This window comes from Oncorhynchus kisutch, linkage group LG7 (genome assembly GCF_002021735.2).
Source record: "Oncorhynchus kisutch isolate 150728-3 linkage group LG7, Okis_V2, whole genome shotgun sequence".
Taxonomy (NCBI): Eukaryota; Metazoa; Chordata; class Actinopteri; order Salmoniformes; family Salmonidae; genus Oncorhynchus; species Oncorhynchus kisutch.
Window position 1 is genome coordinate 10430716 of NC_034180.2, and position 22652 is coordinate 10453367.

Below are 22652 nucleotides of genomic sequence, written 5' to 3' on the forward strand. Positions count from 1 at the left end.
GTCCATCATTACTTTAAGACATGAATGTCAGTCAATGTGGAAAATGTTAAGAACTTTTAAAGTTTCTTCAAGTGCAGTTGCAAAAACCATCAAGCTCTATGATGAAATGGGCTCTCATGAGGACCGCCACAGGAAAGGAAGACCCAGAGTTACCTCTACTGCAGAGGATGAGTTCATCAGAGTTAACTGCACCTCAGATTGCAGCCCAAATAAATGCTTCACAGAGTTCAAGTAGCAGACTCATCTCAACATCAACTGTTCAGAGGAGACTGCGTGATTCAGGCCTTCGTGGTCGAATTGCTGCAAAGAAACCACTACCAAAAGGACACCAATAGTAAGAAGAGACTTGCTTAGGCCAAGAAACATGAGCAATGGACATTAGACAAGTGGAAATCTGTCCTTTGGTCTTTTGAGTCCAAATTTGAGATTTTTGGTTCTTTGTGAGATGCAGAGTAGGTGAACGGATGATCTCCGTATGTGTGGTTTCCACCGTGAAAGCATGGAGGAGAAGGTGTGATGGAATGGGGGTGCTTTGCTGCTGACACTCAGTGATTTGTTTAGAATTAAAGGCACACTTAACCAGCATGGCTACCACAGCATTCTGCAGCGATCCACCATCCCATCTGGTTTGCGCTTAGTGGGACTATCATTGGTTTTTCAACAGGACAATGACCCAACACACCTTCAGGCTGTGTAAGGGCTATTTGACCAAGAAGGAGAGGGATGGAGTGCTGCATCAGATGACCTGGCCTCCACAATCACCCAACCTCAACCCGATTGAGATTATTTGGGATGAGTTAGACCGCAGAGTGAAGGAAAAGCAGCCAACAAGTGCTCAGCATATGTTGGAACTCCTTCAAGACTGTTGGAAAAGCAGTCCAGGTTAAGCTGGTTGGGAGAATGCCAAGAGTGTGCAAAGCTGGCGTCTAGGCAAAGGGTGGCTACTTTGAAGAATATAAAATATATTTTGATTTGTTAACACTTTTTGGTTGCTACATGATTCCATATGTGTTATGGAACCCTTGAATGAGTAGGTGTGTCCAAACTTATGACTGGTACTGTCACACACACACAAATATATATATTTTAAACCCAATCATTACTATATGACCCCCGTTGAAACAGACCCTTTTAATATAATTCCGTAGCCGTCAAATTGGTAGGGCTGGGCGGTGGGATGTTGTTAAACCATGTTCGCAATTCAAATTAGAGCGGATTGAGCAGCTGATCAGTAGAATTAGGTATGTTCGTGCAGGGTTGGAGCAAAAGCCTGCAGACAATAGCTCTCCAAGCGGAGGGATGGCCATCCCTATTCTTGTGTATGTGACTTTGAAGGAAAATTGAAATTGCCAGACTGGATTGTTTTTAGTACATTTGTAGACTGAGATGCACTGTAGCAAAGTCTCCTCCATTTTTACGCTGAGTTGAGTACACACGGTTGCTGGAGCAACTAGCCCTTTTCCATGACCTCTTGGTATAGTGCCAGTTGCCCGTAACCACAGATCTAGGATCAGATGACCTTATCCCCAATCCTAATTTTAACCAGTAGGAGGATGCAAACGGATCTAACCCTGTATCCTTTGGTTAGGCACATTGATGAGATTGAGAGACAGTCGTTTTTTAAAATGTATTTAACCTTTATTTAACCAGGAAGGGCTCATTGAGATTTGAAATCTCTTTTTCAAGAGTGTCCTGGTCAAGATAGGCAGCACCAAGTCATTACACAATTACAGACAGACAACATGAAAGACTACAGGTAATCTAGTAAAACAACATAGATTTCACAAGAGTATAACAAAATTATAAAACAGCGAATTAAAAACATTGACAGGTCAGGGAATCCTCCTCAAAATCCTTCATCAATGATTTACAAACACAAATTGGGACAAGTTCTTCCAGTTTGAAAGTATTTTAAGGCGTTCCAAGACGATGGCGCAGAGTACATAAAAGCCCTTTTTCCAAATTCAGTTCAGAAATTTGGAACAGTTAGCAGGATAAAGTCCAGCGAACGAAGAGAGTGCTCACCACATTTCTGAACAATAAAAAAGCACAAATAAAATGTTAGTAAACCCAAAAATGACTTTGTAAATTAAAGTTTACCAGTGACTGAGCCTATGAGTGACTAGAGAAGGCCAGCCAACCCTGGTATATAAAGTAGTTAGACATAGGACTGATGGATACTTTGTTAACTCACTCCAAACTAATCTACTAACATTTCCTGTTGCTGATTTTCTTTTGATGTGTTTCATATTAACTCTGGTGTGGTGTGGGAAGATATAGAAACCATATTTATTATTCATGTATGACTTTGAGATATGCAGAAAGGATGAAATAAATGTCTGTGGATTATATTTTGAATTGTCTCTTGGATCTGTTTGGCTTAAGGACTGGATGGCTTACGAACATTCTCGATGCAAGTGATGAGTAGTGTGTGTGTGTGTGTGTATGTGTGGGGGTGGATTTGTGTGGGTGAGTGTGTGTGTGTGTGCGCATTAATGATTTTGGAGCAGGAGGGAGAGGGAGAGGCTCATGTAAGAAAAAAAAGGCTGGGTTACATTTGAGTTTGTGTATGTGTGTGTGTGTGTGTATGTGTGTTGATGTTTAACTTTAAAGGAAAGACAGGATGTATGTTTGGGTAAAATAGGTGGGGTGTGTGTTTTAGGGGTGTGTGTGTGTGTGTGAGAGGGGGGGGGGTGTTTGTGTGCACAGATAGTAGGGGGAATGTGTGTGTGTGAGTGTGTGGTTGTTAGAGAAGGAGTGGCAGCCAGGATGCCTGTGGAAGGGGGGGGGGGGGGGGGGGTGAGAGACAGAGGTAAGGAGAGAGGAGGAGAGAGTAAAAGCGAGCAAGAGAGAAAATGTGTGTGTGGAGAGAGATAGAGAGAGAGAGAGAATGTATGTGTGTGTTGTGAGGGAGGGAGGGGGAGCAAGCAGGAGAGAAAATGTGTGTGCGCATACATGTGTCTGCATGTGTTTGTGTGTGAGGGAGAGCAAGCGGGAGAGAGAATGTGTGCATGCGTCTGTGTGTGAGTGTGTGTCTGTACGTGTGCTTTTGTGTGTGTGTGTGTGTGTGTGTGTGTGTGTGTGTGTGTGTGTGTGTGTGTGTGTGTGTGTGTGTGTGTGTGTGTGTGTGTGTGTGTGTGTGTGTGTGTGTGTGTGTGTGTGTGTGTGTGTGTGTGTGTGTGTGAGTGCGCATGCGGTTGTGTGTGTGTGCCTGGATGTGTGTGCCTATGTGTGTGTGTGCCTATGTGTGTGAGAGTGAGGGAGAGATAGAGAGAGAGGATGTGTGTGTATGCGAGTGAGTGAGAGAGAGAGAAAGGACATGTGTGTGTGAGAAAGAAAGGGGGATGGGTGTATGAGAGAGCTGTGTGTGTGAAAGGCGAGAGAGGGAAACGTGTATGTGTGTGTCTGTCTGGCTGTGTGTGTGCGTGTGTCTGTCTGTGCGCTTGCGTAGGAGGGAGAATGAGTGTGTCTGTACGTGTGTATTTGTGTGTGTCTGACAGAGATAGAGGGGGAGAGAGGAGCTCTGCAAATGGCGTGTGTGTGTGTGTGTGTGTGTGTGTGTGTGTGTGTGTGTGTGTGTGTGTGTGTGTGTGTGTGTGTGTGTGTGTGTGTGTGTGTGTGTGTGTGCGTATCCGTGTGTATGTGTGTATCCGTGTGTGTATTCGTGTGTGTGTTACAGTGCAATAATATCTGTACTGTATGTCAGGGAAAATATGTGTGTAGTGTGTGTTTGTGTGTGTTACGGTGCAACAAAATGTGCCGGTGCCTTTTGTAGGAAAATTATGTTAGCCTACTCTTCTATTATAAAGGTTTGTGTGTGTGTGACTATTGTTTGACGTGTGTGTATGTGCACGTGGATGAGAGCACACCGTGAATTTTCTCATCTTACAGGAGGCTACACACACCACTGCTTACAAATTAAATATATTAGCTTACAAATGAAATATGTCAATCCAAGCTGACAAATATAAAGTGGTCAGTGTGACTTTTCAACTTTTTAGAGACCTGAATTCACCTATTATTCACTTGTATTTTTTTATTCAACCTTTATATAGGCAAGTCAGTTGAGAAAACATTATTATTTACAATTACAGCCTACCCCAGCCAAGCCCTAACCCAGACATTGCCGTACCAATTGTGCGCCGCCCTATGGGACTCCCAATCACGGCTGGTTGTGATAGAGCCTGGTCTGTAGTGACGCCTCTAGAACTAAGATGCACTGCCTTAGACCGCTGCACCACTCAGGAGCCCTAAAAGGGATAGCAGAGGATGGTTACGGGAGCCTACGTCCATCTTCAATGGTAATTGTAACCAGTGGCGACCCGTCATTCAGGGCAGGTGGGGCAGAGTCACACCTGTTTTGAGCCCCACGTTTTATGCAAAAAGTGTTTGTTTTTTATTGGGGGGTGGGCTTGCCTGTTTTGCATGTTATTTTGGCATTAATATGTGTCACATATCAGTTTGCAAATAATGTAAAAAAATTAATATAGAATTGAGTTAATAAAGCCGTATTCAAACATGGTCACTTTTTTGTTTCTCGTGTAAGGCAGCTCCAAAAGTCAGGTGTTTCAGCCTAGCTCAGTGCTTTCTGTGGTGGTGGGGCAAGCCAGCAGAAAATACGGAGTGTTGCCCCGTGATTGGCTCAGTGTTCTATCACTCATGGGGACACTACGTCACTGCCAAGTCTAAGGGTAGACCTTGAAAATTCAAGCCCCTTCGGTGCTGCCATAGAGTTACATTAGAAGTGCCTATCCAAGAAGGCTCAAGGTCACAGGCCACAGATTTGCGCTCCCGAGTAGTGCAGCAGTTTAAGGCACTGCATCTCAGTGCAAGAGGCATCACTACAGTCCCTGGTTTGAATCCAGGCTGAATCACATCTGGCCGTGATTGGGAGTCCCATAGGGCGGCGCACAATTGGCCCAGCATTGTCCGGGTTTGGCCGGGGTAGGCTATCATTGTAAATAAGAATTTGTTCTTAACTGACTTGCCTAGTTAAATCAAAGTTACATAAAAATAAAATAACATAAAATCACGTTATATCTACAATAGATTTAATTGGACTGATCAAGTCAACATTGTACTTTCAAAATCTTAGCTAGCAGTCATCATTATGAATCAAGTCAACAATCTACTGGCAAATCTTTTTTATTCTTTGTCATGAAGAGAAATAATGAAGAGAAATTATAGATAAAACGTATCGGTGCTCATCGGCCGTTGGACATAAACATTACACAACAAGTTGGAAATCGCAAATTCAACAATGAGTGGTTTGGAAGGAATCAGTGGCTAACTGCAAGCATTGCAAAACAATCATTAGCCTGCTATTCAGTGGAATGGCTGTGTGGTCCCAAGTCTAAGATTGAGAGTCTCTTTTCCCAGTTTAAAATTATAAACATTCAACATTGGCCATGCTGTCAACAAAGTATGAAATGTGCTGCGGTCAAAACAATTGTTAACTCGGAACTGCAAAATCTGACTTTAATGAGTTCAAGACAATTGGGAACTCTAGAAAAATGAGCTAAGACTGGGAAACTTTGGGAACTTTTATCCAACTCGCAATTGTAAATCTGGAACTCGGGCCTCTTTCTAGAACAACAACCTGAAGATCACTGATGTCATCATGATTCAACTTTTTGTTGTTGTTCCCAGTTCTTTTGAAAGCACCATAAATCCAGAGAATGGCAGACTTTGATGACAAAGTTTGATGACAAAATTTGCACACGAAGGACTGCCGTGCCACCTTCCTGTTCAAGTGAGCACAGCACAACAAGGTGAGTCCAAAAATGTATTGTATGCTGCTGCATAAATGATGTAATATAACAGGGAGATATGTATACTGTAGCTAAGAAAGTAATTCTAAATCAAAAGTGTATGTTGTGTAGTAAGCTGTTAGTAGCCTGTGTGCCTCACCCTAATAATTGAGTCTATTTTCACCTCTTAATTTTGCCTACTGTTCTGACTTGGTGGTGCACATGTAGCCTATAGCCTGTTTTTGAGAAATATAATCATTGAATATTATAAGAGCTTTCATTGTCTGCTTATATGCCCCCTTTATTTATACTACAGTTCTGACTTGGTGTACAGGGAGAACACTGTAAGAACGGCCCATTTCAAAAGTGCTGAATAAATAGTTCTATTGAAATTATGGATTTCATAATTCACTTATCCGCTTGTTATCCCTTTTATGCCATAGTTTGTACATCTCAACTACATTGGTTAAGCAAGTCAGCCATATCAGCTATGTTTTTTTCAAAGGCAGTAAATGGAGCTGAATTAACTGTTTCACTGCCAGATACGGCTCTGATGATAGCCAGGTGTAGCAGTGGTAAGGTGTTGGGACTCTGCTGTTGGGACAGCTTTATGTAGGCCGTTACAGTTTGTGGGCACCGTTTGTCACCGTTATAGTGCAATTCATGTATTGTTTAGTGTTGTGTTGTGTAGTAGTTTTGCAGGCATGCATCCCAATGTATTATTATTTTTTGCCCCACCAAGATGTACATGCTAAAATCGCCGCTGATTGTACCAGAATAACTCAAACTGGAGATAGGATAGGGGTGCTGGTAAATAACGTTGATGTAGGGTAATAAACTAGATGGCGCTACTGAGCACAATCAAGTTGCCCCAGCAGTTTAATTCAGTTAACTCTGGTGATATCTTGGAGTTCTTGCAGAGGTAATAACATTACTCCCAGCAAGAAAACGTGTTTAAATTCGCTGGTGAATCCAGAAAGAGACCAAGACAGATGCTGTTTCCCCTTCTTCCAGTTACAGTTAACAAGATAATCAAGTCTTCCCATAGAAACGGGTAGTCAGTAGGCAACAACAATTTTTTTTCGTTCTCTCTCCGCGGACGAGTCCATTGCTTATATATGTAGGGTTGGATCTTTACCGCACTTCCAAAGAATCAGCATTCTAAGCACACTCCCTTTAAACGACACTACTACCACAATGTGTGGATGTTCTTCTTTTTTTAACAGTCACCAACTACGTGTTATATATGAGCTAAACACTATGTGAGCTAAACGTATCGCTTAGTAGCGTGTTGTTGATGTGTTTGTTCATCCCTCCGCTCTGAGGCAATGGGAGTGGCTAGAATAACCTTCGGGTGAGCCAGTCGAGAGAGCCGGAGAGCGAGAAACTGACGGAGAAGACTAGTCGGTTTTTAACATGGCGGAGACCGTACGCTCGCTCTTCGACTACCGGGAGCCACCGACCCTGGACAGCGACGGAGAGGGAACCAAACCGGCGCCGACACCTCGGGGGTGAGGGTTTTAGTCAGTCAGTTAGTTAATTAGTTGCCATGGCGACATTTAAAGGTATTTTTTCTGAGGTGACCGTGTGACAGCGCGAGCGAGATGGCGTGTTTGAGCTAACGCCGTGTTGAAGGAAAGTTGTAATGCGTAACACATTCGTTATTAACGTATTCTGTGCGAGACATTGTGTGAGAAACCAGTATAAATTATAGTCTAGTGTTCATTAGTTGCAATAGTTGCTACCCACTTCACAAAGCAGCTATAAATATAATGGTGTGTGTGTGTGTGTGTGTGTGTGTGTGTGTGTGTGTGTGTGTGTGTGTGCGTGTGTGTGTGTGTGTGTGTGTGTGTGAGCGAGCGAGCGAGCGAGAGAGAGAACTGTACGAGCTATAGTAGCTAGCAAATTTAGCAACTACTGTACTTGTGTAGTTATCAAATTGTGTGTGGTTGTGTGAGAAGAGAGAGCTCACACACAGGGAGAGGAGAGAGCGTGAGAGAAAGGAATGAGCACTGTGTGTGAGATAGAGAGGAGGGAAAGGGGAGTGTGTGTGTGTGTGTTGGAGAGAGGGAGAGTGTGTGCGTGACAGAGACACACAGTGTGTGTGGTGTGTGTATGGCAAGGGGGAGTGGTGTGTGTTGGAGAGAGGGAGAGTGTGTGCGTGACAGAGACACACAGTGTGTGTGGTGTGTGTATGGCAAGGGGGAGTGGTGTGTGTTGGAGAGGGGGAGAGTGTGTGCGTGACAGACACAGTATGTGTGTGTGAGTGGGGGTGCGTGTGGTGTGGAGAGACTGTGTGACAAAGAGAACCAGAGTGTGTGAGAGGAATGAGCACAGAGAGAGAGAGAGAGTGTGTGTGTGTGAGAGAGAGATGGGGGGGGTGCTAGAGGGGGTGGCATGTGTGGATGAATGTGTGTGAGAGAAAGGAGGGGAGGAGTTGTGTGTGTTTAAGAGAGGGTGTGTGTGTGTGTGTATGAGAGAGAGAGAGAAAAAGGAGGGGAGGATTTGTGTGTGTGTGTGTGTGTTTAAGAGAGGGAGTGTGTGTGAGAGAGAAAGGAGGGGAGGAGTTGTGTGTATGTGAGTGTGTGTGTGTTTAAGAGTGTGTGTGTGTTTAAGAGTGTGTGTGTGTAAGGGAGAGGAAGGGGGAAAAGTGAAAAGGTGTGTTTTTCAGAGATTGTGTGAGAGAAAGGGCTGGGGGAGAGCTGCAGTGTGAGGAAAAGGGGAGAGACAAAATAAATAAGGTGTGTTTTTTTGGAGAGTGTGTGTGAGGAGAGAGCTGTGAGAGAGACTGTGAAGGACGTGTGTACGTGATTGTGAGCATATTTGTGTAATAAAGGGGGAGTGTGTGTGTGCGTGTGTGAGGGAGGGATAGAGGGGAAGTGTGTGAGAGAGGTACAGGGAAGGGGAGGGAAGAGTGTGTTTGTGCATACATGTGTGTTGCTTAGTGGGGGAGGGTGTATGAGTGTTTGTTTGTGGTGTGTGTGTGTGTGAGAGGGAGAGAGGAGTGGTCTGTGTGAGGGACTAGTGTGTTTATGTGTAACCAAGAAATGTGTGGGTGTGTGTGTGTTTGTAGAAGGGATAAAGCAAAGGGGATGAGAGAGAGAGAGAGAGAGAGAGAGAGAGAGAGAGAGAGAGAGAATGTGTTTCTGACTTTCCATTAGTGTGTTGTCTTCTAAGTAGAAAGAATAGTTTAGTAAGAGACTAACATTTTGTGGTATCATATTTTGTGTGTGTGAGAGATTTTAGTTTTTGTTTAGTTATTTTAAACTGACAGTGAAGACGGGTGAGGAAAAGTGTGTGTGTCTGTCTTTAAGAAATGGAGGGATAGAGTGTGTTTGTGACGAAGAGAGAAGGGGAGGGTGTGTGTGTTACACACAGAGGGAGAGAGAGGGGGTTGTCTCCCTCTCAGTGTGTGTGTGTGTGTGTGTGTGTGTGTGTGTGTGTGTGTGTGTGTGTGTGTGTGTGTGTGTTTAAAGGGAAGAGCAAGAAGAGGGAGGGTGTGTGTGAGAGGGAAAGAGAAGGGGAGGGTGTGTGATGGAGAGAGGGTGAGGAAGTGTGTGTGTGTGTTTGTGCGTGCGTGCACTTTTGAAACAGAAGGGAGGGAGAATGAGTGTCTGTCTGGGAAGGGAAAAAAAGGCTTTGTGTGTGTGTGTGTGTGTGTGTGTGTGTGAGAGCAAGCAAGCAGGAGAGAGAATGTGTGTCTGTGTGTGTTTGTTCTGGAGGCAGAGGGAGAAGGGTGTGTGTGTGTGTGTGTGTGTGTGTGTGTTCTGCAGGCAGAGAGAAAAAGGGAAGGGTGTGTGTGAAAGGGGGATACAGAGAGAAGGTGTGTGTGTGTGTGTGTGTGTGTGTGTGTGTGTGTGTGTGTGTGTGACACTTAGACAGGGCAGTGTGTTTGCTTGTGTGTACGAGACAGGAAAGGAGAGTATTTATGCATCTACTTTGTTTACGAAAGAGGGAAGGACAGTGTGTGTGTGTGTGTGCGAGTGGGGGGAGGGTGGGAGTGTGCGTGTAGAGAGAATGTTATCCATGGAGGAGGGAGAGTGTGCGAAGAGGATTGCGTGAGTGTGTGCATGCGTGCCTTATGGAGACTCGTGTAGTGTGTGAGAGGATGTGTGTGTATTAAAAAGTACTGTCGTTCATGAGAGAAATAGATGGCTCATGTGTTCTGGAGATTGAGTGTGTGTGTTAGAGTGAGAAAAGAGGTGTATTGCAGGAAAAATGAAGAAGTCTAGGAGTGGGTATGGTGCAGATTGTATGTGTGTGTGCGTTTTGTGTGCGTGTGAGAGAGAGGGAACATGAGACTGTGGGTTTGGATATTTGAGAGAGAGAGAGAGAGAGAGAGTGTGTGTGTGTGTGTGTGTGTGTGTGTGTGTGTGTGTGTGTGTGTGAGAGAGAGAGAGCGAGCATGTGAGCTTTAGAGAGGGGGAGGGGTGTGTGTGCGTGCATGTGAGCTTGGCTGGAGAGAATGTGTGTGTGCCTGAGAGGGTGTGTGTTTGTGTGTGCACATGTTGGTCTTGAGTGAGGACTTGTTTGTATATTTGTGTGTGTATGTGGGTTGGTAAAGGAGGATGGCTGTGTGTGTGAGAGTGTGTTTGTTTGTGGGAGAGGGAGAGATGTTCAGGGATAGGGGAATGGAGAGAATCAATGGTAGGAAGAGAAAGAGATTGATAGAGTGAAGGACAGATGGAATGGAGAAGAGAGACATCTGATTAGACAGTGCTAGAATAGACCACACACACACAATGGACTATCACCAAGAGAAACACTCCTATGGACTTACTTCCTCAATCCTGGTTGGGTTTACATAAACATGTCATGATAAATCCAAGAGACTGGCGATATGCCGTGGTCGTAACTGGTCCCTGGTCAAAAGTAGTGCACTATATAATGTGTGGTCGTAGTGCATTGAATCATGTAGAATTCACAAACACACATAGTAGTAGACAATTTCACACTTGTCCCCCCTGCTGTATTTGAAGACCCTTAAAACCATCAAGGAGATATACGCAAAATTCCATTGGAACATGTTGGTTAGGAAATACATTATATAAACAAAAGTATGTGGACACCCCTTAAAATTAGTGTATTTGGCTATTTTAGCTACACCGTTGCTGACAGGTGTATAAAATCAAGCACGCAACCATGCAATCTTCATAGACAAACATTGGCAGTAGAATGGTCTTACTGGAGAGCTCAGTGACTTTCAACGGTGGTACCGTCATAGGATGCCACCGTTCCAACAAGTCAGTTTGTCAAATTTCTGTCCTGCTGGAGCTGCCCTAGTCAACTATAAGGGCTGTTATTGTGAAGCGGAAAAGGCAAGGAGCAACAACGACTCAGCCGCAAGGTGGTAGGCCACACAAGCTCATAGAACGGGACCGCCGAATGCTGAAGCGCATCCCCGATTGCAACACTCACTACTGAGTTCCAAACTGCCTCTGGAAGCAGTGTCAGCACAATAACTGTTTGTCAGGTGATTCATGAAATGGGTTTCCATGTCCGAGCAGCCACAAACAAGCCTAAAATCACCATGCGCAATGCCAAGTGTCAACTGGAGTGTTGTAAAGCTCGTCGTCATTGGACTCTGGAGGACCCGTGTGGCTCAGTTGGTAGAGCATGGCGCTTGCAACGCCGAGGTTTGCGGGTTTGATTTCCACGGTTGGACCAGAATGAAAATGTTTGCACTCATGCGCTCTGGATAAGAGCGTCTGCTAAATGACAAAATATATTTTTTAAAGTAAAAAATAAATAAAAATAGAAGCAAATCACGCTTCACCATCTGGCGAAGGAAGAATCTGGGTTTGGCGGAAGCCAGGAGAATGCTACCTGCCCCAATGCATAGTGCCAATTGTAAAGTTTGGTGGAGGAGGAATAATGGTCTGGGGCTGTTTTCATGGTTCAGGCTAGGCCCCTTAGTTCCAGTGAAGGGAAATCTTAATGCTCCAGCATATAATGACATTCTAGATGTTTATGTGCTTCCAACTTTGTGGCAACAGTTTGGGGAAGGCCCTTTCCTGTTTCAGCATGCAATGCCCCCATGCACAAAGCAAGGTCCATACAGAAATGGTCTGTTGAGATTGGTGTGGAAGAACTTGACTGGCCTGCATAGAACCCTGACCTCAAACCCGTCGAACACCTTTGAGATGAGTTGGAACGCCGACTTGCGAGCCAGGCGTAATCGCCCAACATCAGTGGCCGACCTCACTAACACTTCGATCACACCGACAGTGTCCTTGCGCCAAATAGTACGCAGCGTCATCTGGATATGTCTGCAACAAAAGTTCAACGTTCATCTTCTGCTACCATTTCTGTCGAGCCACCTATGCATACAGTTTGACGCATAGGTTTGATAAATTCAATGTATGCACCACACCGAACACACTGCAACAGCCTCTGCGACGCAATGCTGCAGGCCAAACGCAGCGTTTCATTGGAAATTAATGAAATTCTGGTGAACCAAATATGCGATGGCGCTGTCGGTGTGATCGAAGCGTAATGCTCTTGTGTCCCCGTAGCAATGTTCCAACATCTAGTGGGAAGCCTTCCCAGAAAAGTGGAGGCTGTTATAGCAGCAAAGGGGGGACCAACCCCATATTAATACCCAAGATTTTGAAATTAGATGTTCGACGAACAAGTGTCCACATACTTTTGGTCCATGTAGTGTATGCAACCTAACGGGAAGAATTGACCAGGCTAGAAAGGCTGTGGTACTGTACTACACACACAGACACACACACACATATATATACACACTATGAACCACGGTACTGTATGCAAATCAATCGTTGCTAATGCCTCTTATAATGTAATTACCTTATACAATGGGGAATGGGTGGAAAGCATTTAAAAGAACGCTGTTACTTTAAGAAAGAGCAACTAGGCCCAAGCTTAGTAGACAAAAGTATGGGCATACATGAGTGACCATGCAGACATACACACTCACACGAGAGAGTGTGCACACAAGAAAGTGCAGGCGAGCACGCACACGCGCACACACACACACGTTATCACGAGTCCAGATGGAGAGCGAGGGGCAGATCAATACAAAGACAGCGAGTCTGGTTGATATCTCTGCTCAAAGAGTCTCTCTCTCTCACATACACCTCTCGCTCCCACACACACATACGCACAAACACACACGCAGTAATGAACACTTGAGAAACCAAGGCACTGTCTTCCTATGGCCTAGTTTTAAGAACGTTCAATGTCATGTAAGGAAAAAATAGAAAGAATTACGGAAAACAGCGTGTGTGTGTGTAAAAAAACTGCCCTAAATCACACTGATCCAAAGCCAGTTTCTAGTGCTTGGATTTGAATGGTTACGGCTAGGCCTAAGGCAAAGAAAGATTAGCTCAGATCAGCTCCTAGTGTATCCTCTGCTCTTACTTACAAGTGGCTTTACGCTATGGCTAGAATCTGCACCGTAGCATAGAGATCTTGGATCAGTTTACCATCCCTGTATCCTGAAGTAGTGGAGTGAAACTCAACACAGACCTTGGATCAGTGTCTTGTATTGTGGCTTGTGATTCACAAATGTCCCTTCAACACCAATTTACCCAGTAAGAATTTGGCCCAATTCTGCCCAAATTCTGTCCAGTCAGCATTCAGCATAGTCTAAATGAATCAAAGATTCCGTTGTTATTGGTTGAAAGTAATTGGATACAGAAATTGAGACTGGGTTCCTATTGGTAATCAGTGTATTGATTGCTTTTCCTACTGGATTGATGTTAAGATTGGTCCGCCTGGGGCATTGATAAAATGATTCTCTGTCTCTCTCTCTCTCTCTCTCTCTCTCTGTCTCTCTGTCTGTCTCTGTCTCTGTCTCTGTGTGTGTGTGTGTTCCACAGACGCGGTTGTGGGAGGAAAAGGAAGGGAACACCGGTGAAAGTGTGCGACCGCGTCTTTGTCACAGAGGATGAGGAGGAGAGCTCCGAACACAGCTACGGTCCAGGTGTGTGTTTGTCCTTTAGGGACGATTCTTCTGTTGACGCGTGTGTCTTATAGTTGTGTAGTGCGTGTCCTTTTGAGTGTGTGTGCATGCGTCTGGGATTGTGCGTGTTATGGGTGGAAGAGGGGCGGGGTGGGGGTGCGTGCTGACCTATATAAATGTTTGTGTGACTGACTGTGTTTGTGTGTGAGTGGTGTGTGATGTGCATATGTGTTTAGGTGGGGAAAGGGTGATGACCTTGTGTGTGTGTGTGTGTCCTTTCGAGCGTGTCAGTGTGTGTGTGTGTGTGCAGTCGTACATGTGTGTCTGTGTGCATTTGCTTGTGTACTCGTGTGTAATCCTTTTATACTCTTCTCTCAGGTGATGGTAAGGGGGCTGCAGAGAACAAACGACCAACCCTGGATGGCCCTTGCTACATCAATGACCCTGTTCAGATCTGGTAAGTGGGATTTCATTTCATGGTGTTATTTTTATGATAAAATGTTTTTTATTTGATAACATTTGTGTACTTTTTATTGTGTGTCATGTATAGTACAATGTGTCGAAAGCGTTCCACAGGGATGCTGGCCCATGTTGACTCCAATGCTTCCTACAGTTGTGTCAAGTTGGCTGGATGTCCTTTTGGGTGGTGGACCATTCTTGATACACACAGGAAACTGTTGAGCGGGAAAAACCCAGCAGCGTTGCAGTTCTTGACACAAAGCGTCTGACACCTACTACCATACCCGGTTCGAAGGCAAACTTTTGTCTTGCCCATTCACCCTCTGAATGGCACACATACACAATTCATGTCTCAATTTTCTCAAGGCTTAAAAGTCCTTCTTTAACCTGTCTCCTCCCCTTCATCTACACCGATTGAAGTGGATTTAACAAGTGACATCAATAAGGGATCATAGCTTTCACCTGGTCAGTCTATGACATGGAAAGAGCAGGTGTTCCTAATGTTTTGTATAGTTGTGCTGTTTTGCTTGGGGTAGCTTTGTGTGTGTGTGTGTGTGTGTGTCTTAGCTTCAGATAGCAGACGCAATTTTTGCTGATTTTGTATGCATAGGTCCACGTGTGCTGATCTATCTACCTCCCTCCCTCTCCTTCTCTCTCTCTTTCCCCATCTCTCTTCCTCTCTCCCCCCATCTCTCTTCCTCTCTCCCCCCTTTCAGCAGTGGGTCTTCAGAGCTGGGTGAGGAGGGATCCAGCGGGGGCAGGGGGGCGGCGGTGATGTACCCCCCTCCTCCAAACTGCCGCATCCGAGAGGTACACTGTGGGAGCCAGGTGCGTCTGGTCGTCATAGCGATCCGAGACATCACCAAGGGAGAGGAGATCACCGTTGACTACAGCCTGACCGAGTGGGGAGACAACACTATGGTGAGTAACCATGGCGACATACCTGTAAGAGCCTAAGTAACTGTTGCCATGGTGAGTAACCATGAGGATGTACCTGTTAGAGCCTAAGTAACTGTAGCCATAGCGATGGCTGGTACCGATATAGCCTGGGATGTAGTGGACCGTAAATGCAAGTCAAGTGCAGGCAACGTACAGCTTACATTTCCGAATCAAAATAACCACAAAATAGTTACATTTTGAATAGACAGTATGCCACAATATCCATGATTTGTTTATCCGAGGCAAGTTGTAAGTACTGCAACTAGCGACTGGATCACGTGCAACACATTTCTGCGCTGTCTACTTTTACTTTGATGAAATGATCCTCTTTTTCCTCGCAGAAGTCGTTGAGTCGTTTTTTTGCGCCGTAATACATATCTGGATCTTTTCACCTGGGCTGACTATTGTATTTGACTGATTATAGTATCTAGTGCTTTTTGAGTAGCTACTGTAATTGGTTTGACCGCCTGATTGACAGCACTGGGGGGGTAATTAATGGATGTTAATGGAGTCTGTATCCCTCCAGGGTTTCCGTGGTACTGTCTCCTCAGGGAGATATGAGTGTATCGCTGACCCTGAGAACAACCGTATCAAAAAGGTACGAAAATACGCCTGTTGCCTACAAACACCTACTATATTTCTACAACACTCAATATTATACTGATGTGCTTGTTTTATATGTGTACCCTCAACGGTTGTAATATACTAGTATTGCTCACTCAATGCTCTCATTGGACACTCCTCATTCAGGCACCCACCATTCACAGTCACTAAACCAGTGGTACTCAACCCTGGTCCCGGGGATCCAAAGGGGTGCACATTTTATTTTTTACCTTAGCACTACACAGCTTATTCAAACGATCAACTCATCATCAATGCTTTAAGCTTTGATGATTTGAATCAGGTGTGCAGTGCTAAGGAAAAACGCAAATATGCACCCCTTTTGGGTCCCCGGGACCAGGGTTGAGAACCGCTGCTCTAAACAGTCTGTCTTATGTACTTGTCTGTACTCTACTCACACAACTGGCTCAAACACCACTCATCTCTCGGTCTCGCTGTCTCTCTCCCTCTCCTTTCTCCCTCATTCTTTCTCTTGTCTCTCTCTCTTCCTCATTCTTTCTCTTCTCTCTCTCTCTACTCTCTCTCTCTCTCTCTCTCTCTCTCAGGAGGAAGAGTCCGGGCTCGTGCCCTCCTCTCTCTCAGCCCAGGACTACCTCACCCCTTCCTGGCCCCTGTCCCCCTCTTCCTCCCCCCTCTCCCACTCCAACGCCAGCGACTCTGATCCCCAGAATGAGGAGGGCGAGGACGAGGGTCAGAGACGCACACCTCGCCGCCGAAAACGCCGCCGGACCACCACACCTTCCAAAAAGAGAACCACCCCTCACCGGACATCCCCGGGCCGCCCTCCCCTCTCCTCTTCATACCGCCCCCTCACCTTCTCCCCCCCTCCCTCCTCCTCCACCTCTTCTCGCTCTTCTCTGTTCAAATCCCCCGCTCCGTTGGGGCCCAACACGACGGCGAACATCAGTATTAACATCGCCAGGGGGGTTGGCATGGGTGTGCCCCCCCAGAAGCTGAGCTGCGCCTACTGCGGCCGCCACTTCCGCTCACTGGGGCGCCACCTGGACAAGCACCATACCAACCAGCCTGAGATCCGCGCCGCGCTCATCGAGCGCTTTATGCCCCACCTGGCGGCCGCGCACGCCACACACCACACTCAGACCCAGCAGCAACCTCGGTCATCATCAGGAGTGGAGCAAAACTCCTACAAGCCACCACTGGGGGGCGCCACCGCGTTCTCCCTGTCTCCTCAACGTCCGGCCGCCCAATCCCCTTCCTCCGCCGTTGGGGGAAACTCCTCCCCCCTGGTATTGACTCCACCCCGAGGGCGCAGTGCGGTGGCCGTGTCCGTTCTGAAGAGAAGCCCGCCTCCGGCGGCTGTGACCCCGCCCAGAAAGGCGGGACTGCGCAAAGTGAAGAAGGAAAAAGAGGAGGAGGAAGAGGAGAACGATCTGGTGGAAGTTGAGGTGGTGAAGCCCAAAGAAGAGGCAGAGGCGGCTTTTCCCCACGTCTTTCAGCAGACGCCCAAGGAGATGGAACGGCTGCCTAAAGAGGATGAAAATGAAGAAGAGGAGGAGGCGAAAGGTATGATGGAAGACGACAGTGGAGCGGAGGATAAGGAGAAGGAGTTATTGAGGTGAGGAACTCCATTAAAGGACTTGTTCACCTAAATGACAGATTCACCTCATCAAATGGATATTGAGAAAGTAGTTGATGGATCAGCAAAGTGCCAGCAAACTGAACTGCTGCTCAGCTTTAGAATTGAGGAATGTGAAACAGCAGGAATGCTTTTAGCATGCTTTAATTAGATGACTGTTTCAGTTGACTGATTTAGACTTCAAATTAACTCCAAACTGCTGATGTGATGTTATCAATATATTAAATGTTATGAGTATAGTACATACTTTAAATAGATGTTTATTTTTTTGTTTTTTGAATAAATTAATAACTGACGCCTGCAATTGAAACTAATCTCTCTCTCTCTCCTTTCTCCCTCATTCTTTCGCTTCTTCCCTCCCTCTCCCTCAGTTCGGGACGTCTCCACATGCTGCCCCTCCTCTCCTCCCTGTCTTCCCTGGTCCTCTACCTCCGCAGGCTCCAGCACTCAGCCTTCCTCTCCCTGTCCCGCCAGCTCCAATCCGCCGAGGCCTGGCGCCTCCTGTGCCACTCCTCCCTCGCCCTGCTCATACTCTACAACCGTCGCCGCGAGTGCGAGGTCTCCAAACTGGCCATAGCCGAATACCGCTCCCGTGTCACCCCCCAGTGCCCCGTGCCAGTGCCCCCCGGCGCCCCGCCCGCCCTCACACCCCTGGAGGCATCGCTTTCGCCCTTTGAGCGTCTCGTGCTTCCACATTTGCCTCGGGTAGGTGTCCAGGGCAAACGAGGAAGAGTCCAACCTCTTATCCTGCCACCGCACTGCGAGCCGTGTCTGGAACTCCTCCTCCAGACCAGGCAAGATGTTGGCGTCGATCCCCAGAACCCGTACGTCTTCGCCCGGCCGTACCACTCCCCAGCCACCCCCCTCCGTGGCACCGACCTCCTCCGGAGCCTGGCCCGCTCCAGTGGCACCCGGAACCCCCGCGCCCTCACCCAGACCCGAGTCCGGCGCCAGGTCGCTATCTTGACGCAGCTGCTATTGCTCGGCGAGGGGGAGGAGCCAGGACAGCCGGGTGGGAACGCCGTAGAGCGCCTGGAACACTTCCTGGAGCGCGAGTACCACGTGATGCAGAGCTGCGGCGGGATTGGCCAGGACCCGGGGCTGATGGGTAGAGTGGGGCGCGTGGTGCTGTGCGGGGAGAGAGACGGCGTGCTGTTCCGTGGGATGAGCCTCCACCACATCTGTCTGGAGCTTGACGGTAAGGAGACACTGAGGATTAACATGTACGTCAGACCTGAATAGTCAAGCTAGAAGTGGAGATATTTTTCTCTCCTTTACTGTGTATTAAGTACGCTTGATTCAACCTGCTTGATATAATGGAACGGATGGAACAAAACACGATGACCCTTAGAGAAAGGTTAGCTGTAGGTCAAACCGATCAGAAGTTTTCGTGAGACGACCAATTTTCAGGATGTCTCATGGTCTGACAAACACCGCTCTGGCTCTGCCACCTTTCACCGCAGATGCGGAAGTGCGACATCGGCGGTTGCGGTGGATTGAAAAAGATATCTCTTAACTTAAACTGACATTTTGATGGGGATTTTTTTATTTATTATGGGTTAAACAGTTTAGCGTCGTCTCATGATGATTGTTCGTTGTAGTTAAAGTTGAGAAACATTTACATGTATTTGACCCTTATCTTTTTCCCCTTACAGTGATGTCAGGCAACTCGGCCGACTCGTACTCGGAGGGCGACTCTGACGGCGAGGGGCGGAAGGAGAAGGGCGAGGTGGCCCCTCCCAGCCTGCTGATGGTGCGGAAGGGCAGGACCAACAGCAGGACGCCGCGTGCCAGGAAACTCAAGGTCACACCCTCCTCCACATCGCCCCTCTCCCCCTCGCTCCCCGGCCGCAGAAGAGGCTCAGGTGGGCCCAAATCAGGTGTGTGTGTGTTCATTCCATACTCAAACTTTGAAAGAGCTGAGACATTCAAGACCAATACAGAAGTGTGTGTGTGTATGTACACAGTAGTGTGTGTGTACTGTATACAGCCCACCACAAAGACATGTCTACACAGATCCATCCCTGTGTGTACTAACCCACCCCCTCCCCGCACAGGAAAACGCGGCGTCCTCAAGCGCCCGTGGTCGGACGCAGAGCGCGCCGCTGTGGAGGAGCACCTGACCTGCAACATCGCCGAGCTGCGCGTGCCTGCCAAGGCCGACTGCGAGCGCTGCCTGCAGAGCTGCCCGCTGCTGGTCACCAACCGGCGCGACTGGCGGGCCATCAAATTCTACTGTCACAACCGCATCCAGCTGCTTAAGAAGAACCAGCGGCGTGAGGACGACGGGACGCCCATCATGGTGTGCTGAGAAGACTGACTGAGAGACTGAGAGATTGATGGACAGACACAACAATAGCTCCACAGTATCCACAATAGCATGCTACTTGGAATGAAGGAAGCCAAAACAGAGGCGTGGTCAACTCCGTAACGTTACAGCAGTGACTGTCAACTCTGTAATATTTTTTTCGCTGGCGGTCCAAAAACAAGAGTTGATGCTTAAGGAAGCAATGTAGTGGGCGTGCCTTTGAAGTGGTACGCTAATGTGGGTATTGGAATGTAGCCTACATCTCATTAAGCAGGTTTCCATCCAACCTTTTTATGTAGTAAAGTACGGGTCAATGTCGGGTCAAAAATGTAGTGACAGGCCTGATGGAAACAACATTTTTCGGTACACTTTCCAAATGTCAAAAAAACGAAATACGCTAGACAAGGTGGGATATTTTGTGTCGGTAAAATGAAGTATGCGAGAAATGTCGGTGGAACTATTGATGTAATAACCATCATATCGAAGTAAACTTGGGGTCGCGCGATGACATGTGTGGCCCTCCCACTACGGCGCGTCAGGAAAGCATGCAGTTTTTTAGGCTACAGATTAAATACATTGGGATGAACTTCACAGGGTGGTGAAAGTGCAAGGTGATGAGCTTGATGCTCCTGTTTAATAAATATCAAGGGTCTTATTTTGGTGATCATCGATGCGTGGCAGCCGTTTGACAAATAAAGAAAACTCGCTCTTTTGGCCATAATAATCTCATGTAGCCTATACGTGTGTTCTAGCCAACAGCACGCACGTGCCAGTACCAGAGTGGGCAGACTCGCTATATAACAGAACAGTTTTGTGGGAAAACCATCTGTAGAGTTGAAAATGTGATGGAAATCCATTTAACTTATTTTTTTTATTTGGTACATGGGAATTTAACAGCAAAAGGTATTTGTATGTGCACCACATCATCACGCACAGTCAATTTGATGGAAACGCGTCTCTGGTGGGAAAATGCACAGATTGTTTTTGTGCGGATTTGAGAATATCTGTCACCAATTGGATGGAAACCTAGCTATTGATACCCTTATATATTGTCCTCTGAGACAAAAAGAGGGAGAGACTGGGGGAGTGAGAGAAGGAGTGACTGTGTAGGAGTGACAACAGCCTGTGTTGTGTATGTGGACGTTTTAATTTAGTTTTCGCTTGAAAACGAGATGAACAATGTTCAGAACGCACCACAGATTGTTTGTATTTCAAGTGTTGTATGGACGTTTCTGAACACACTCAAGTTAACACTATTAGGGTTTGAGGCTGTAGTGTGTGTGTGTGTTTCCAGTGCTGAGAAGATGTTATAGGGTCTCCAACACCCAGTCCTGGAGAGTGCATGCTTTAGTTCCAGTACTAACTCACCCGATGAAACTACACCTGACTGAAAGACCATGGCTAAATCATTATTTAAAACGGGTGTGTTAATAGCGCTGAGCCGGAGCAAAAGCCTGCACCCCAGGAGCGGAGCAAGAGAGCCCCTGGGTTAGAGTGAAGGGGGGGAAGGAAACGCCACCATCAGTGTGTTGTAAATTTTCTTTTTGGACTACCTAAGACACTGTATAGTCAGTTTGGGGCTTTTCCCCGCTCCCTCCTTCAAAATGAACACTACAAGACAGCAGTTGAATACTGCTTTGCCTAAAATACACCAAGTATATTCTTGTTGTTGGCATCTTTCTTTTATTTTGTGCCTGTTGCACGTGTTTTCTTAAAAGCGCTTTGAAAAGGTGCATTAGGCCGCCGGGCCAGTCTTCTGCGACGAGCAGAGTTCTGTATTTAACTTGGCTGTGTTCTTCAAAGTGATTTTGGGGGGGGCAATCTTTCAGAAGAGTGGGAATAGCTGAATACTATGCCACGCTATGGTTATTTTTTACATGCAGTGTTGTTGCGTCATTTATGTTGATTGTTTTGCCTTTTCAGACTGACCAGTGTAGCTCCAGTCTTTTTTCAGCAACTCTGGTTTCTATCATTCACTGCTGTTAGATGATGAGCTGCTTGTAGCTCTAGTCCAGGGTGTTAGTGTGGCTTGCTAACGCTTAGGCTGGCATTCAATCCGATCAGTGGTAGATTTGCATTATAGCGCGCTTGACATTTTTAAAAGTAATTTCCGATTAAGCCGACATATACAGAGTTTGCGGAAACATTGCCTTTAAAAGGTGCATAGCTGACAAAGTGCGGTCGGGTGGAATCCCGGTTTGAGCCTTCACAGCTTTAGCTAGTCGCACTAACGCCCTGGACCAGAGCTAGGCTTCTTTGTAGGTCTGCCGGAGCCCCAAGTAACCCGGCATTATGTCTTATTGGATTAAAACCGCACAACACCTCTTGATAGATAGATGAATTTATTTAACATAATCACATATAATCTTACATTGTTTCATGCTATCATCTTGCCAGTTTCGATGTACATAAAAAAATATGATCATTACGTAAACTGGTTTGTTTGTGCTGTCCGTAGTTTATTTGTTCATTTGCGAGTTGGTATTGTACATAGGTCTATGGTTTTGTAAATATTCACAGAAATGCATAAAGGGGAAAAAAAACTACACAATGGCTTGTTTTTTTGTGTTATGTTTTTATATAAGTCTGAAAAGTTCCAAGTCGTATTTCTGAAGTTTGATTCTTTCAATGTACTAACAATGAGTGCATCCCAATAATATCTGCTTTTTTATGTTTTATTTATTTTTATTTCACCTTTATTTAACCAGGTAGGCTAGTTGAGAACACTTTCTCATTAACAACTGCGACCTGGCCAAGAATAAAGCAAAGCAGTTCGACACATACAACACAGAGTTACACATGGAATAAACAAACATACAGTCAATAATACAGTAGAAAAAAACTCTATATACAGTGTGTGCAAATTATGTAAGATAAGGGAGGTAAGGCAATAAATAGGCCATGGTGGCGAAGTAATTACAATATACCAATTAAACACTGGAGTGATTGATGTGAAGAAGATGAATGTGCAAGTAGAGTTACTGGGGTGCAAGATAAATAAATAAATACAGTATGGGGATGAGGTAGTTGGATGGGCTATTTACAGAT

At 46.2% G+C, this 22652-nt stretch overlaps 1 protein-coding gene across 1 annotated transcript; it reads left to right on the forward strand.

The window, feature by feature from the left end:
- The first annotated feature begins 7109 nt into the window (after window positions 1-7109).
- Window positions 7110-22157, forward strand: LOC109894177 (uncharacterized). The gene is made up of 9 exons (XM_020487448.2): window positions 7110-7261; window positions 13598-13701; window positions 14059-14137; window positions 14856-15060; window positions 15605-15676; window positions 16245-17275; window positions 17668-18494; window positions 18952-19176; window positions 19354-22157. Exons 1-9 carry the CDS (start codon window positions 7167-7169, stop codon window positions 19605-19607), a joined length of 2892 nt encoding a protein of 963 aa, XP_020343037.1. The 5' UTR covers window positions 7110-7166; the 3' UTR covers window positions 19608-22157.
- Window positions 22158-22652: the final 495 nt, after the last annotated feature.

What these genes read in the sequence shown, in the direction of transcription:
- LOC109894177 (XM_020487448.2), top strand. Translation starts at nt 7,167, where the DNA reads ATGGCGGAGACCGTACGCTCGCTCTTCGACTACCGGGAGCCACCGACC. An exon ending in CGAACACAGCTACGGTCCAG is followed by an intron (nt 13,702 to 14,058) that starts GTGTGTGTTTGT and finishes CTCTTCTCTCAG; the next exon opens with GTGATGGTAAGGGGGCTGCA. An exon ending in AAGGAGAAGGAGTTATTGAG is followed by an intron (nt 17,276 to 17,667) that starts GTGAGGAACTCC and finishes CCTCTCCCTCAG; the next exon opens with TTCGGGACGTCTCCACATGC.